The 15,820-nt window shown below is 36.8% G+C and overlaps 4 protein-coding genes and 1 long non-coding RNA gene across 6 annotated transcripts; 1 reads left to right on the top strand and 4 right to left on the bottom strand.

The window, feature by feature from the left end:
- Positions 1-37: 37 nt before the first annotated feature.
- Positions 38-1,744, bottom strand: LOC112176284 (mediator of RNA polymerase II transcription subunit 25). The gene is made up of 8 exons (XM_040511258.1): positions 1,532-1,744; positions 1,354-1,407; positions 1,249-1,277; positions 1,075-1,140; positions 899-983; positions 595-676; positions 262-487; positions 38-159 (listed from the first exon to the last, which is right to left on the bottom strand). Exons 1-7 carry the CDS (start codon positions 1,742-1,744, stop codon positions 426-428), a joined length of 591 nt encoding a protein of 196 aa, XP_040367192.1. The 3' UTR covers positions 38-159; positions 262-425.
- Positions 1,745-1,967: 223 nt separating this feature from the next.
- On the bottom strand, positions 1,968-2,487 carry LOC121050522. Its single transcript, XR_005803234.1, has 3 exons — positions 2,404-2,487; positions 2,183-2,295; positions 1,968-2,089 (listed from the first exon to the last, which is right to left on the bottom strand). It is a non-coding gene; the product is annotated as an uncharacterized LOC121050522 (long non-coding RNA).
- Positions 2,488-3,837: 1,350 nt separating this feature from the next.
- Positions 3,838-6,599, bottom strand: LOC121050584 (mediator of RNA polymerase II transcription subunit 25-like). The gene is made up of 7 exons (XM_040511257.1): positions 6,408-6,599; positions 5,497-5,527; positions 5,251-5,320; positions 5,022-5,155; positions 4,633-4,860; positions 4,437-4,502; positions 3,838-4,005 (listed from the first exon to the last, which is right to left on the bottom strand). Exons 1-7 carry the CDS (start codon positions 6,506-6,508, stop codon positions 3,838-3,840), a joined length of 798 nt encoding a protein of 265 aa, XP_040367191.1. The 5' UTR covers positions 6,509-6,599.
- A 1,990-nt stretch (positions 6,600-8,589) lies between these two features.
- Positions 8,590-9,322, top strand: LOC112179420. 2 transcript variants are annotated; one of them, XM_024317829.2, is made up of 3 exons: positions 8,590-8,766; positions 8,921-9,006; positions 9,115-9,322. In XM_024317829.2, the coding sequence occupies exons 1-2, from the start codon at positions 8,656-8,658 to the stop codon at positions 9,002-9,004; spliced, it is 195 nt and encodes a 64-aa protein (XP_024173597.1). In that variant the 5' UTR covers positions 8,590-8,655; the 3' UTR covers positions 9,005-9,006; positions 9,115-9,322. The 2 variants fall into 2 exon arrangements, with proteins under 2 accessions (XP_024173597.1, XP_024173595.1); XM_024317827.2 differs by lacking the exon at positions 9,115-9,322 and having other exon boundaries at positions 8,591-8,766; positions 8,921-9,107.
- On the bottom strand, positions 9,223-15,288 carry LOC112179419 (pre-rRNA-processing protein TSR1 homolog). Its single transcript, XM_024317826.2, has 22 exons — positions 15,183-15,288; positions 14,977-15,083; positions 14,823-14,899; positions 14,662-14,739; positions 14,403-14,534; positions 14,248-14,298; positions 14,032-14,169; positions 13,801-13,923; positions 13,579-13,656; positions 13,404-13,496; positions 13,210-13,332; positions 13,028-13,108; positions 12,628-12,726; positions 12,343-12,534; positions 11,771-11,846; positions 11,210-11,313; positions 10,864-11,123; positions 10,643-10,729; positions 10,329-10,562; positions 9,983-10,061; positions 9,796-9,859; positions 9,223-9,688 (listed from the first exon to the last, which is right to left on the bottom strand). The coding sequence occupies exons 2-22, from the start codon at positions 15,059-15,061 to the stop codon at positions 9,570-9,572; spliced, it is 2,373 nt and encodes a 790-aa protein (XP_024173594.1). The 5' UTR covers positions 15,062-15,083; positions 15,183-15,288; the 3' UTR covers positions 9,223-9,569.
- Between the last annotated feature and the right edge of the window lie 532 nt (positions 15,289-15,820).

The following is a 15,820-nucleotide window of genomic DNA, read 5'->3' as shown; positions in this document are numbered from 1 at the left end:
TTTCTTCCAAGCAGAAATAAGCTATCTAGGATCTGTTGGTCGTCCCTATACTTGAAAGCTCACTGCGCAGTTTTGTACCAGTTGTGGCATATTGCTGTTGCTGATGCTTTCTTTGATTGTATTGTTCAACCATATGTTGCTCCAGTGGAGGTCCTTCCCCTACAAATCAAAGATCAGTTCAGCTGGAGCTTCTATATATATAGAACATGTATGTGCGCGTGTGTATTGTACTGGATGGATCAAAGTTATGCATTAACTTACCTGCACACACTCTCCCAGTGAAGTGGTTGTGTACAGCAGGGGTAATTATTAACGACTTGAGTAGGCAGGCCGAATTTTATACCTGAAACCCATGCATTGAGCCAGTCATTCAGTACAATGACTTGCTCACTGCGCAGTCTTGTACCAGTTGTGGCATATTGGTGCTACTGATGCCTTTGTTGATTGTATTGTGCAACCAGATGTTGCTCCACTAGAGGTCCTCCCCCTACAGATTAAAGGTCATTTCAGTTGGAGTTAATATATAATAGACACATACGAATGTGCGTGTGTGCGCGTTTTGTACCGGATGGATCAAAGTTATGCATAACTCACCTGCATACACTCTCCCAGTGAAGTGGTTGTGTTCAGCAGGGGTGATTATCAATGACTGAGTAGGCAGGCTGAATCTAATACACTGAAACCCATGCATTGAGCTAGTCATTCTAATAGTGGATTATCTTTAATAAGCCAGAGCTTTTAGGTGTTATATCATGCATGTATATGTGGTTAATCTACTTTTGACCAAGATGGATCATTAACAAGTTATTAGCATAAACTTCAATTTAGCCAAAAGGAGCAGATCTTAAAAGATGAAGCATATATCCTGAGAGAGCTTAGTTAAGAATAGTTGCCTCACCAGCTCGTTCTCATTTAGTAGGTCATATATTTTCTCGTCACCCGTAATCTCAAAGATCAAATCATGGGCTTGTCCTTCATATGACCTGTACAAGTGGACAGATATAATATGAGGGCATAATTAACATAGAATATAGAAATGAATGAACATGCAGTTTCTCTTGTTACAATTACAACCTGCCAACAGTGGCTTCTGGTATAACATTACCCATCTTCAGCAGTCGTGGCCAACCAGTAGTAAGGCTGTAACATATAAGAAGCTCATGAAGCAGCATATATATAGTGCATTGGTATTTATATCTCAGAGTCAAGTAGAGGATTAGGAGAACACCAAGCTGTTCTTAAACTTACCTCTCTGGTGCAGACTTCATCTTGTGCGCCTGTTACAAGAGAAAAGTCTCATATTTACTGTTTGGCAAATTTCAGGAAACCTATAGTATAAGAGCATACATATACCTTTGCCTTACTGACTAGAACAAGCCTTTCTTGATGCTTGGAGAAGATCGTACCCTGAAAGCTCAAAAAGAATGCAAGGACAGAAATCTTTTTTAGGCAAGATCAATATCAATATCAATGACTTTTGTGTACTTGAAGTAATGAGGCTTTGTATAAGCAAAACAATTGGATAAAATACCTCCCATGCTAGCTCGTATATGTCTTCTTTCCATTGCATACTAGCAGGAAGAGGCTTCAATCCTTTTGGTGCAGGTCTTCTTTTCACAGATACTGATGTGTGTGGACCAGATGGTTCCCCAAACCGACCAAAAGCACCTTCATGTCCTCCTTGTTCCACAGTAGCTCTTGATGCAATTCTTGGACTTCTTCTTGGTTTGAAATTAGGATCCATACTTATTTGAGATCTATGAGTACGTGAAGATGCTCGTGGGCCCCTTGAGTTGCCAGAAGTTGTTGCTAAAGTGTCTAAAGAAGTTGTGGTTTGTGGACTATTTGGATCCCTGCAAGATCCTTGCGATCTGTGTACTCCACTTACGGTACGAGTTGCAAGTATTTGTTGCGCATGCTGTGGAGAGTGGAGTTCTGCTTGTGTAGTACTAGCAGTACTACTTTCTCCGGCTTCAGATCCCCTGGCCTGTACTTCGGGGTACTGAATAAGGCTACTGGACAATGTCTCACGAATGAAACAGCTGGGTGAAGGTGCTTGTGAAAAACTGTCTTGTGTTGCTGCAAGAAGCTGTAGAAGTCCACAGATGACGGTTTTAATTGATTTCCATATACAGATTAAAGTAAGATGCATTACTTGAAGAGGGCATAGAAAGATAATTACCATTTCTTCGGTTTCATTGAGAATGTTCTCTGCACGGTGGTCTTGCTTATCTGTCTCGGGTGGATCCAACATATCTCCTATATAATCAAACTCACTGTTGTCTCCGAAATGTACTGGTAAATCAGAAACTTCTGTTAGTAGTGTAGTTATCGATCAGTACGGAAGGAAACAATCAAGCATGATGAAATCAATTGTGGTGCTTAATTAATGTAAAGACAAACCTAAAGCAATATATTCAAGCTCAGAGTCTGTTATCTGACTTATCTCCCGAACTGACAGTATGTTCACTTCAACATACTGAATAAGGGCAGCATGAGCCTCTAAGAAGTCCTTCGACAAAAGAAGAAGTACGTCAGGATTGTTCGCATCGCTGAAGGAAGGTGTTCCTTCAGGATCATCAATATATCCCTGTTTCAGAGTCAATTAACAGTTAATTAGAAGCTTTCCCAGAAATCTGTGTGCAGTTAACTAGAAGAACTAGTGGCAAAGCAAACTGGACCTAGGCTGAACCATTCCAACATTAGCTTTGTTTCAAACTTCCATTTAACTTTGTGTCTTTCTGAATAACTTCTACTTTCAAACACAACATTTGAGTTGCTTAACTAACTTTATTATTTGGGACATAATATAAACACAAGACAAAGATGAAATCATATAAACATGAACACTAGATGAGCATGGAATTATATATACGTCCGACTGAGATAGATTAATATATATCTTAATTTCATAAAAGAGATGAAAAGATAAATTAGGCTCGACATCTGAATTGATTAACTATCAATCCAACACAACATCATTTTGAACATAAGCACGTACAAAATCGATACAAAGTTTTATTTCCTATTAAATTAAATTATTATTGTTAGTTTATTAAAAAACCGACGCGTTTCAACATAAACATAAGATTAATATGGAGTTTTATTCCTACAAAAGGCTAGTTGACTACTCTAGTACTCTATTACATATACAATTTCTTTTCAAGTTATAGTAAAACCTTTACCAATTCATCCAAAAGTTGTTATTAATGAAATTAGGGTAATCATAGAGTTTTAGATGGATACCACACTAGTGTTACTGTCATAGCGTCTTTAGTTTCTCTATATGGCCAATTTGGGCATCAAAAGTTCCCATGACCCCAGTCCCCAATATTTTTCACTCTACTTTTGACCCAAAAAAGAATGACTCTAGAAACTCTTAATGTTTATATATGTTTATTGACATTATGCTGAAATCTTTAAGAAAATAATTGATTACCAATGTTGGCATACCATGAAAATGACAAATTAATCTATACCATCCATTTTTTTTTCTCTATATATATAAGTGATACTGATTAGAATATCAGATTCCGTTCACCAACTCATCTAAAAACAGCACCAATTAAGAGAGGATTCAGTATATCCTCAATTACTCATATATATAGAATGTCAGCAGTAATGTTTAAACTTTTATTAATAAAAGGATGAATCAGTGACAAGTAACAATTTGAAAAGTATAGATCAGTTTTGGAAAGTGCTAATCAACAATCATGAGCAGTATCTGATCTGAAGGACAAAGATGAATTTTAAAGAGTAGCGGTAGTAGCTACTAGCTACTACTAAATATAATGGTTGGTTATTTTAATCTCTCTGGAAGATTCTGGAAGATGCAAGTCATGATGAGCTAAGAAAGACATTGTATTCAGTTTTGATCACAGGATGAGAGTGATCGAGGGCAGCACGAGCCTCTGAGAACTTGTTTGATATTAGTACAGGAAAATGTGGGTACTTAACATTTTTGAAGGAAGATACTGTTCCTTCAGATTCAGGATAATTTCTTCCCTACATTTCAGAGCCATGTAATATTTGAAATTTAGAAAACAATTTTGATATTCCCTTCACTTTTCCAAAGAAAAAAAAATACAAAAAAAAAGAGGATACTACCTCTTATAATGTCTAAGAAGTAATTTTACGCTATGTAAACGAGCATATCAATACATTAAATAGATCATTTCGATATATAGTGAGTGGTAGATCAAAGTTTAGGCAGTGGAGATCAAAATATATACTACTAGCTTTTTTTCACCGGTCTACTGCTAATGAGAGTTGGTCATATCAATATATTGAGTATTGACTGTGTACGAAACTAATACCAGAAACCTTAAAGTACGTTCATCATGAAAGAAAGGCTAACAGTTTAGAACAACAATAGTTCTAGCCAATATTTAATTCAATTCAAGAAAAAGAACAAATAAGGTGTTGGTTATTTGTACCGCATTGTATATCTCTCTGAGTTTTGGAAACTGTTTTGGTGAGATCACAGAAAGAGATACAGAGCACTGCAAATGAAAAAAAAAAAAAAAATTATTAGCTAGGGCTTTTGGTGACATCATGGATCAGGGACTAGCTAGGAACTGAAAATGAAAGGATGTGTGTGTGTATTATTTGCATATCTTCTTTGATATCTACCTCAGCATATAATTTGGCAACATCTTGAGCATCAGCAAGAGTCCATCGAGTTTGTGTACCAGAAGAAAATTGGCCATTACTTATTATCGGTATCTGAACGGCGGTTCGAAACAACACAGGGTTGCTTGCAGCCACAAGAATACAATGCCTTTCTCTGGCATTATGGTCTTGAACTTGATCAGTTTCAGTTTCAGTTCCAGTTCCAGTGGGAGTAGGCTTCGGAAACATCTGTTCATTACAGCGCAATTGTGAGTTAATGCTATCGCAATAGTGATATAAGTTAACCAAACAAGATCAATCTACGTAGAATCGATCTAACTAGCTAGTTATTTTCATAATTAGAAGCTAATGGGAAGTTTTCATACATTCAGAGACTGAGAGAAACATACCACAAGTGCTTCTGCCAGTCCCCCAGCAATGGCGGCTTCATTAGGACCACCACCACCAGAAAAATGTAAAGCCGAGAGCCCTTCAAGAAACCCATCCACATTTCTAGTCCAAGGACTTGGTCGCGTTAAGGAACCTGCATGCATAAAAGTTTACCAAATCAATATTTTTTTCCTTTAATTTAATTAGGTTGAAATTAGTTTACGAAAATCAAAGTATATATGTTCATACCAGTGTTATCAAGTCCGTGAGAATTATACTGAACCAGGCCCAGGTATACTGCTGCACCAGCTGAAGCATCCTATAAAATTAAGTAAAAGTTAATTAACACATTATAAGATAATGAGATCGATCGATCATAATCATAAATCGAACAGTAGGAAGTTGATTATAAGTTTATAACCTAGCCAACTATAGAGACGACTAGCTATAAACTTTTATCCAAGGAATGTGCATGATCAGTTCAAATAAGGATACCTGGTTAGCTGACGGTTGGCCACTTATGTTCCTGAATTACAAAAAAAAAAAAAAAAAAGTAATTAGCCCAAAATATGTAAGAAAATGAGAAAAAGGGAATTACCTCATGCAACTAAAATTCAAAATTATATTTTATGCACTTCATTAGATCACTAAATGCAACTAAAAAAAAAATAGATTTTAAACATTTTAACTCAAAACATTGCTAATACATTACGAGGGAGGATTCAGTGCACGACATAAATGGATGGTTAGATTATATTAAATACACACTTAGGTTATTAATAAAAATATTAATTATAAATATCAAGAGTTGATATTATCTTATAAATGTTGGGTCATTTGCATTGTCGGTGCATAGAATAATTTCCAATACAGACTCGATTTAATTAAGTCCGGTATATATCAACTTGATGGAATTAATTGAAAACCTTATAACCTTGGTATATTATGATCTGATTAGCAAATCTATGTCATAGTCTTCATTCACTAATTAAAGATGCAAATAAACTAATAGCCATGAGTTTTGTATCCAGGAAAAAAAAACCACAAATTTTGTGTTAAACCAAAAAAGATTTTTCACTTAAATTTTGCCAAATGAAATTAATTAACACAATTTCGTTTAGAATCCACTATTTAAAACACTAACAAATTCACAACTATTGTTAGAGAAATTGCAAATCAAAGAAATCAGAAACATTTCCTTGCTCAAAAGTTCAAAACATGTATACCAAAAGAGATACCAGTACATCTAGCTAGGGAAAACCTTGAAGCCCCAAAACCTAGAATTCTCATATGTCCCTGCCAGATAATTCAGACAAACTCGGCCACATGCGTAATAAAAACACATTAGAAAACCACACATGCATTAGAAAATCAAACAGACGTCAAAAACGACTCAAAAAATATACCTGATGATCTTTTCGAGGTAATCTGAGAGAATGGATTTCCAGTAAGGCCCCATAGCTGTTGTTCCGTCGACGACCACCATAAGCCGCTTTTCTGCCGCCATTGATTGTTTCTCGACCGCTAAACCAAAACCTGCCTCTGCTTGAAGAATTGATGTGAACTATAAGAGCTAGAGATTGAAAAAGCTGGGTGAGGCAAAAGAGAAGAGGGTAGCGGTTTTGGTTTTAATTTGTTTCAAAAGCTCCTCTATCCAGACTCACATTACAGAACCATACTCTCGTCGTTTTTGCATAGCACGAGTCTCTAGGTGGTGCCAGGTGGACGTGAAACTTATTTTCCTTTCCTTTTACAAAAGATTTTTCGTAGAAAATTTGACGAGGATGCCCTCAAATTTGGAAACATAAAAATATAGTAATTTTTTTGGTCATCTAAAAAATAGTTAACATATATAATCAAATCTAATTTACTCAATTTACTGTATATTTTTTCCATGAAATTAACATAACATCTAAAAGATCGAATTTTCTCGGAATGTATATGAAATTACTGTAAGTACTACTCAACTCTTTCGATTAATTATGTGATATTGTGATATATCATATATGTATATACATATACGTGGGTTCAATTATCTGTTTACCTAATACTTGGATAGAAATGTAATTTGGTTTAGGAGGAATTTAAAGGAAAGCAATTTTCGAATTGCAGAGAAAAGAGAAATGAAAAGTGATAAATATGCCGGTGGGAATTGAAGAGGATAAATGGAAGTATTTGACTATTTGAGTGAGGAGAAAGCTATTTTACTACAAAACATACGAGTGTTTTGCGGGAGGAAGGTGAGAATAGCAGAAGAACTTCGCCAAGTGGCTGGACACATATTTCCTCAGGAAGGAACAAATCTACAAACTTTATCCTCATAAAAGAAAAGAGAAATTCTACAAAACAAAAGTAAACATGACTTACAAAACATATAGTATAGGCATGAGATATTACCTTCTTCCTCCATTGAGTGTGTGCACTAGTTGCTCTTATAATCCAAATGATCCAGATTAAAATGACTATAATTTGAAGCACTATATATATATATATATATATGCAATTAAAGTGAAAAGACAGGTAAAGATTAAATTTGCAAAAATAATGCTAGTTTTTTTTGTTCATTACCAAGTGTGATTGATGTTTTATAGAAATATGTTGACGCTTTGACCATTTATCTCTTTTTGGGTGTGGATCGAGGAATCGATGAAATTAGTCAAATTGGGGGTTGATACATCACACCGGTTCATTCATTTGAAAAGAGGAGAGGACATCGGGAAGTAGGAGGGGAGCCACATAGGAGCCTAGTGGGTCTCGTAGAGTTTTTAACTACAAATATACATTAGGTTCTCTACAATGCAATAAAGCTAGTTTAGTGGCTGTCTGATTGAATCAATAACAATATGGTCATGGATTCAATCCTTCCTGTTGTAACCTTTGTGGGTCTTCTTTTTTGGTCTGAACATGTGTGTTTATATATATAATTATATATGTGTGCTTATATATATATATATATATATATATATAATTATATAATTATATATTACGTATGTGACAGTACCACTATTTTTGTTCTACTTTTGAATTATAAAAGTTAATATAGTTATTGCTTAATTTTGCTTTAGACAATTTATAAGATGTATATCACTTTCGTTGTTTTTTAATTTATTTTTAATTAAATTTTGATATTTCGTGAGTGCCTCACCTTAAATCGACACCTGGCTCTGTTGCTGTCGGAGAAGACTAGAATCAAAGCCTCGATTGTTCACAAATTAAAAAAAGACTATATTGAGGATCTATATAAACCGTCAAAAACCCATTTGGTAATTTTTTTTAAATTCCAAAAGAAATCCTTATCCAATTTGAAGGACATCGAATAAATTTTTTATTTAGTAGTTTATTTTTTGATCAATACTCTATGCACACGCCTTCTTCTCCAATTCTCCAACAACTACGAAGAGTCGACCTCGTTCTCATGTTACTTTCTCAACCCAATTAAAATCCCAAAGTCACAATACAGTATAAACAAAGCCCAATGCAAAACCTTACCACAAAGCCCACCATCGTCTCAGTTCCACTAAAGCTGAAACTGCAACCCGGATCACTGACCCGACTGGCATAACCCACCCACATTTGATGGTATACAAGTTAGAAGCAGGGTGTAAAGTAAAGTCCACCTCCCGGCGCCGCTTGAGAAAATCAGAGAGGAAAACAATGGTGGTTGGGCGTTCTACGACATGGGCCTACGTCCGAATCATCTCCGGCACCATTCTCGGTGGCGTTCTCGGCTTCTACGTCATGGACCGCCTCGAGAAAAGTTACAAGGTCATTTCTCACTTCCCTTCTAATCTCTTTAAGCTCTCTGTTTTCGAATCCTGGAAAATTAAATGATCGCAGAATTGATCGAGTTTTTGCTTTCTAAATTTGGTGGTTGAATCTGATTTTCTTCATGGATTGTTGGGATTTTCGTGGAATACAGGAGAAGATGAACGAGAGACTGAGGAAGTATGAAAGTGATTTGAAGAAGAAAGAGGAGAAGCTTAATGAATTTGCGGAAGAGTAGAGGTAGTTCTGTACTACTTTTTTTTCTTCTGAATTTTGTTTTGTGCTGAGAAAGATGTAATGGAGCTGAAAAGAACCTGAAATTTTGATTCCTTGTGTTGTTATATTTAGCGAATCCGAGGCGCCTTTGTTGTTTCATTTGCATTTGAGATCATAAATCTGGGGATGGATTAGTAGACTCAAATTGAGGAAATGAATCAGTGACTCAAGTAGACGAAAGAACCAATACCCAAGCTTTCAAAAGATACAACAGTAACAATCGGCAAAGAAAATGGTCACTCTCTACTATAGAACTCTTGTTTTCTACTGAAAAGTTGAAAAAAAAAATTATATAGAGCAACATTACAGGGCTGGTAAAACTAATCCTAGCAGGAAAACTGAAATTTGGAATCAACAATCTGAACCGGAGCTTCATTCCCATGAAGAGGTGTTGACCTTCTTCCGTGCTTGAAACCAATCACTGTAAGAAAGAAGTGACACGAGTCCGGACACTCTCATCAAGCATCAAGAATCGGGAAGCACTGTAAGGAAGTGTCGACGACGTCCACACACGACACACCAACTTATCAAGCATCAAGAATCGGAAAACGGTGGTCAGGCCACTTGGGATATGCGCGCTTGTACAAGCTCATGCATATGGTGTCGTTCTGCTGGAGGGTGCCGTTAAGGATGCATTTCATTGCCCCTGATAAGGAAGTGTATTAGAGATCTTGTACTATTCAGGCGATTCCACACTGGGAGGAAAATTAATAGAGATGAAATTTGTTGTCTATCTTGGAAAAGTAATCTTACCATGTGTACCAACAGGCTCCTTGATGCGACCCCGACGCCCACATTTGGTCCACACTTCCACAGGCTGCCATCACCACCACATCAAGAAACGTACTCATACGATTAAAAGGTATTTCTTCGATAGGATGCACCACTAATTGTAAGATCAAAAGAAATGTTGAAATGATATGATAAGAGATTCCCTCACCTTGAACCATCTCACATCCTCTGGATTATGGAACATATACCTCACAGCAGCTTTCTTTTTCGAAACTCGTTGAGGATAACTGCATCAATGTGTGTCAAGGTTCAATAAATCAAAACTTTCAAGGGTAAAACATATGTATCTTAGCGGTCATCTCCAAAGAACTAACAATACAATTACGCAAGCCATGATACAAGCTCTGAGTACAAGTCTAGAGTTCTAGACATATAATTCACCAGAAGCTTCACAATACAGAGTGATTAGTATCCAAGACAGGAGGAAGAACACATGGATGGAGGGATGTATAATCGCCATTATATTTAAATCAAGACTCGTAAATAAGTCGTACCCTGTTAAAATGATCTTCTTTAGAATAATCCTGTCAGGATCAATGCTTCTCAGAGAACCAACAGCAGCAACTGTAGGTGCAGTGGCCTCCCCTTTAGAACTCTTGAAAGCTATTAAAGGAAGAGCTGGAAAAGTAATAGGAGCATAAATTGACGCCATGGAAAAACGTCCTGGATGAAGGAACCTCTCCATTTTGTGCTTGTCAGAACTCATGTTATCGGTAGAGAATATTGGCCTGCAGAGTGATAAGCAGCAACATTAAGAACTACACAGGAATTCAATAAGAAGTTTTGTTGACGGTATCAGAAAAACTACCTAGCAACAAATTGGCGAAAGCCAACATGAAAAATTAATTCGTCTTTGGTTTTGATAGGATCACTGTAAGTGTCATGCTTTTTTAAGCTGCAAACAAAGATGATTAAAAACCATGAGACAACGTCTACTTGTGAATTAACAAGGCAAACAGTATTAGTACAATCAAGAAAGAGAACACATGCCATAATAGGCATAGTAGGCAAAAGTCCAAATATCGATACCTGAAATGGAGTACAGACATCTTGGACTCATGCTGCAAAAGGCCACATGCTATGATAGGCATAGTATTTGCACGCATACATAATTTAGAAGCAACAGTATTTGGCACTTCTTTGATATACAGCCTTGCATATGTGCTAGCTGTTGCACAGTCATCCTCGTTTTCTTGCTCCATAGCTAAAGCTTTAGCAAGGATGCTTTTCTGTGTCCTGTTGAAATTGTCGAAGGCAAAGATTCTAGCATATTCTGGAGGTAGAGACTCCTGGAGTTCATTAGACATGTATATCAGTTGGGGACTTGATGTTCAGAAATAATAAGAATTGCTATTACAAAATACAAGAATATTACTTTGGGATCCCATGAAGAGGTCCTAAAGGACTTGAGCCCTCTATACTTCGCAAAACGTTTTCTAGCTGGAAAGTCTAATGGTGTATCCACTTCATCTGGAAATTCTGAAACATAACAAATAACCATTAACAGCCAACATAATGCAGCAGTAACATGCACTGATTACAATAAGCTAGTATCAAATAATTTCATTAATTTACAATATGGTAATAGCTTAATTTGTGAACTGTAGATAGGGCGGGGAAAGGGTATAAATCAATAACAAGTTAACAACAAAACAACCATAACATCACAGGTTCTACATTATTGCAATAAGCCAGTGTCAAATAATTTCATTAAATTACATTACGCTAATAGCTTAATTTGTGAATTATAGATAGGGCAGGGAAAGGGTATAAATCAATAACAAGTTGTTAACCATAACATCAGAGGTTCTACATTATTCAAGCCATATCTATCCCATGTCAGATGAAAAAACATTTGGCCTTCAATCACTACTGACTGAACAAAACAAAAACCAAAAACAAAAAGAAAAACACTTGAAAGTTTTCTAAATGATACCCTCATCATCAGCATGGGCTTCCTTTATTTTTTTGATCTCATCCTCCAACTGTTCCTTGGTCAAATTTTCACCGTCCTACAAAACAAAAGAAGGTAAGTATTCGATCAATTGGAGAAAACTTGCAATTATAAAAGTACGGTGTAAATTCAATCCTTGCAGACAAATGCAATCCTTAAAATGCAGTGTTAAAACAAATAAGTGTGTTGGTGTGCATTATCCAAGTGTAACCTAGTTGGGACCTGTTTATAATGGCAATCTTGAGATTCTGAGGACTTTTCACTCATACAAAAGCCGATACAGAAAGAACTGATGAACAGACCAAATCGCAGGTAAACCTATGCTATTCACATTCTAACTAAATCTTTTTATGAAAGCCGTTGCCTAAACAGTATGTTAACCACATCCGTGGAGTTTTGTAATTTCATGGTTAGAATAATAACATTTACAAATGAAAGTAACATAATAACATAGGTCATGTTTATTAGTGATTTAGACTGAGACCAGAGAAACGACTAATGCTGGTAACACAATAAAATTCACTTACTACTTGTACATACATGTTAAAACTCACCATCATCACTGAATCAGCATCAGTTTCTTTGTCAGAGTCCCTCAAGTCTAAAGAAGCTTGATCGTCACTGAGATCTGAATGATTGCCCTCTTCACCAGGATGACCACTCTCTGTTTCATCCATTACCATATCATCAACTTCTTCATCAGTACCGGACTCCTCTTCATCTGTATCATTGATAATCCAAGCAGCCTGCAAGATAGAAATCATATCTTCTGTCAATAACATATTTGTTGAACATTACCCATCAACATGAAGAAACAATTGAAACTATCAAATGCAGACCTGGTATTCTGAAGTGCCTCGAGGAAGAATCCTTTTTCTCCTCTTTTTTTGTTTTTGGTTTTTTTCAGCATCTGCCATTTCTTCTTCTGTTGGCCATGTCTGACAAAAAAAGAACTATGTTTTTAAGTAAAAGTCCTGTAATTCACCATGCCTCATAGTAAAAATAGTATCAAATATTAGAAACATATCAGCTTCTTATTAGGAGCATTTGCAAGGTTTACCACCACTATAACATTCTTCTTTTATAGTTCTGTACATAAACTCCCCTCATATACCACCTTTTTTTTTCCTTTGATTATTCTTGGATAAGTGATATACAATCATATTCTTGTATAGTTATTCAAGGTTATGATGATAAGTAAGATAAATAATTAATAAAGAAATGATGTGATAATATTACCTGTTCATTATCAAGGGAATCAGGAACATTCTCAACAAGTAAAGCCTCCTGCTTCAGCGGATCGGGAACCAAAGAACGAACCTTGAAATAGATAAAGAATACAGAGTAAGAACTCCAATTGATTAATTTGGACCATATAATATAGGCATCTACTGCTTATAACAATATGGAACAATCCATACCACAACATCATCCACTTCATCTGCATCCATGACATCCTGCTCTTTTCTTGCATTCAAAGGACGTGGATCCTTGAGAATTTCCATTTTGCACAACTGGAAATCCCCGGCACCAGAAACATGAACCTGAAATTAAGGAAACTAAGATAACTACCAAATCATGTGACCAAAGTCAAGTCATTGGCTGAACTAGTTACCAGTTGATTAACAGAAAGACTGCGAGCTCGCACATATCCAGTGAGGAGAAGGGTACTTGTTCCCGGATTCATATCATCTTCTACCATTTCAACCTATATACAATAAGGGAAACCTTCAGTTTCTACCTCTATCTAACATACAACTTTAAAAATCAAAGAGATCCAAAGCTAGCACCTTTTGAGCCATCAAGTAAGGTCGCTGACTTCGCCAGTGAGGAACTGAGAGCCTTTGCTCCTTAAAAAGCCACATGAACTGCAATAAAAAGACAAAGACCTATTAGACACTTTTAATTATCTAAACATGTCATGAAATAATCATCATCTGAATCCTAATAAACCCTGAACTTTAACATTAAAAGCATTAGTCTAAGATAAATCTACAGTCTCTAGACATTACCTTGTGCAACTCGTCCTTTGTATCAGCTGGATAAAATTTACAATCTTCGGGAAATTCAGAAGCAAGACTGGAACTACATGTTTTCTTTGACTCATGTCTTCTTTTCGCCTCAGTAGGTAGATCCTACATGAATGAAAAAAGGAATATATGTTATGTCAAGGACTGCAAACCTACTTTTTTTAGTTGGATAAGTATTTTCTGAATAGGCAAAGCACATCAACAATAACATACACGTATTAGCACGACGGTGCTTGGTAGACCAAGAGACCTAAACACAGAAAGACATTGACTACCAAATGAGTCAATGTAGTCAGACTCTCCTTCACACGAAGAGGTTGCTGAAGCCACAAAAGCAATGAGATCAGCAACCTACAGGCCAAAGAGCAAACGTGTCAGAAAAGCATAGGAAGACTGGAGAGCAATACCCAAAGTGAGAGACTTTCCTACCTTAGCCATTTCCAAACATGATTGCAAATCCCCATGAGGTGCTTGCAGTACCTAAACAATAAATTGTATCAGACACTTAGAAATTTTCGCATCGGTAAGACAACACATTTGATGATCCAACTAAAACATAGATAAATCAGTAAGAGGCAACATACCGTTGCTCTCAGCCTGTACTCCGGAGAAGCGACAGTAGGCAAAGCACCTCCATAGCCCTGTGGAGACAGCAAAGAAAGAATATCCTCAGAAAGCGAACTGAGCTTTACATCCGCGGAAAGCCCGAATAGAACCTGCCATTAACAGAAGCCAAAATGGAAATCAATAACAGCTACAAGTGCTTATCTTGAGCACATTTTCTCTATCAATTCAATTCCAGCTGACCAAAAGAGAAAGAAAAAAGAAAAGAAAAAAACTCACAATCACACGGGGAGGACTTGCTGATCCACTCGAAGCTCTCTTCTCTTTCAAAAGAGCAGCCCGCTTCTGCTCCCGTACCTACAAAATTGATCATTCAGATCATCAACTACGAAGTAGAAGTAGAGCAGGAAACAATAAGCATCTTTCGAAAATCAAATTACCATCTTATTTCTCTGAATTCGAGCCGCCCGAGCTCCCTTTGCAACATTGTGCTCCGATTTACCGATCCTACTCTTATCTGAACCACCACAAAACTCAAATTACAATCCCAATCGCATCAAACAAAGGAAGTTCGGAGAAAGCTGAATACAGAACCTGAAGTTTTGTGCAGGTTCCGCGACGACTTGGACGAAAACCGCGTCTTGTGAGCCTTGTTCACTTGGTTCCGCGAACCTCCCATGGCCGAAACTTGCACAGAAACACTGCAAAAGTCCGGCGCGGGCAATATCGTCAATATAGAGATAGATAGAGAGAGATGAGCAGCACAGCACAGAGCTGAGTAGAGAGAGAGAGAGGTTTACCTATTTCATATGCCACAGCCGCTCTCATTCACTATTGGTATTATGCCGCCAAACAGAGGAAGAAGAAGAAGAAGAGACTCGGAGGGTTTAAGTCGTTTTGGGCCTGTGTAGTAGGGTTGGGATTTAACTAAAACGCTGCGTTTTACTCGGCTGGGATTATTACCCTGTACTCCTGTAGATAATTAAAAGGGGAAATTACTGGTCACTCCCTGTACTTTTAGGGCGTCGACAGTTCAGTCCCTGCTATCCTAATTTCGATAACTAAAACGCTGCGTTTTACTCGGCTGGGATTATTACCCTGTACTCCTGTAGATAATTAAAAGGGGAAATTACTGGTCACTCCCTGTACTTTTAGGGCGTCGACAGTTCAGTCCCTGCTATCCTAATTTCGACAAGTTACTCCTCAGACTTTCCAATCTCACACAATTTAGTCCAAAATGACTATTTTGCCCCTCCCTTCCTCTTTTTGTTTTTTATTTTTCTCTCCTCTCCCCTCCTTTCTTCTAAAATTCATAATTAATTCATACGAACTCCGATATTTGCGTTCCATATATGTACGAGATCATATCGATGAGCTCCACAACTTTTATGAAGAAAGTTTTTCCAAATTTTGTATTTATAAAAAGTCAATTTTCACG

This window comes from Rosa chinensis, chromosome 7 (genome assembly GCF_002994745.2).
Source record: "Rosa chinensis cultivar Old Blush chromosome 7, RchiOBHm-V2, whole genome shotgun sequence".
NCBI classification, from domain to species: Eukaryota; Viridiplantae; Streptophyta; class Magnoliopsida; order Rosales; family Rosaceae; genus Rosa; species Rosa chinensis.
Note: the sequence above shows the minus strand (reverse complement) of the source record. Positions and strands in the feature narration are given on the sequence as shown.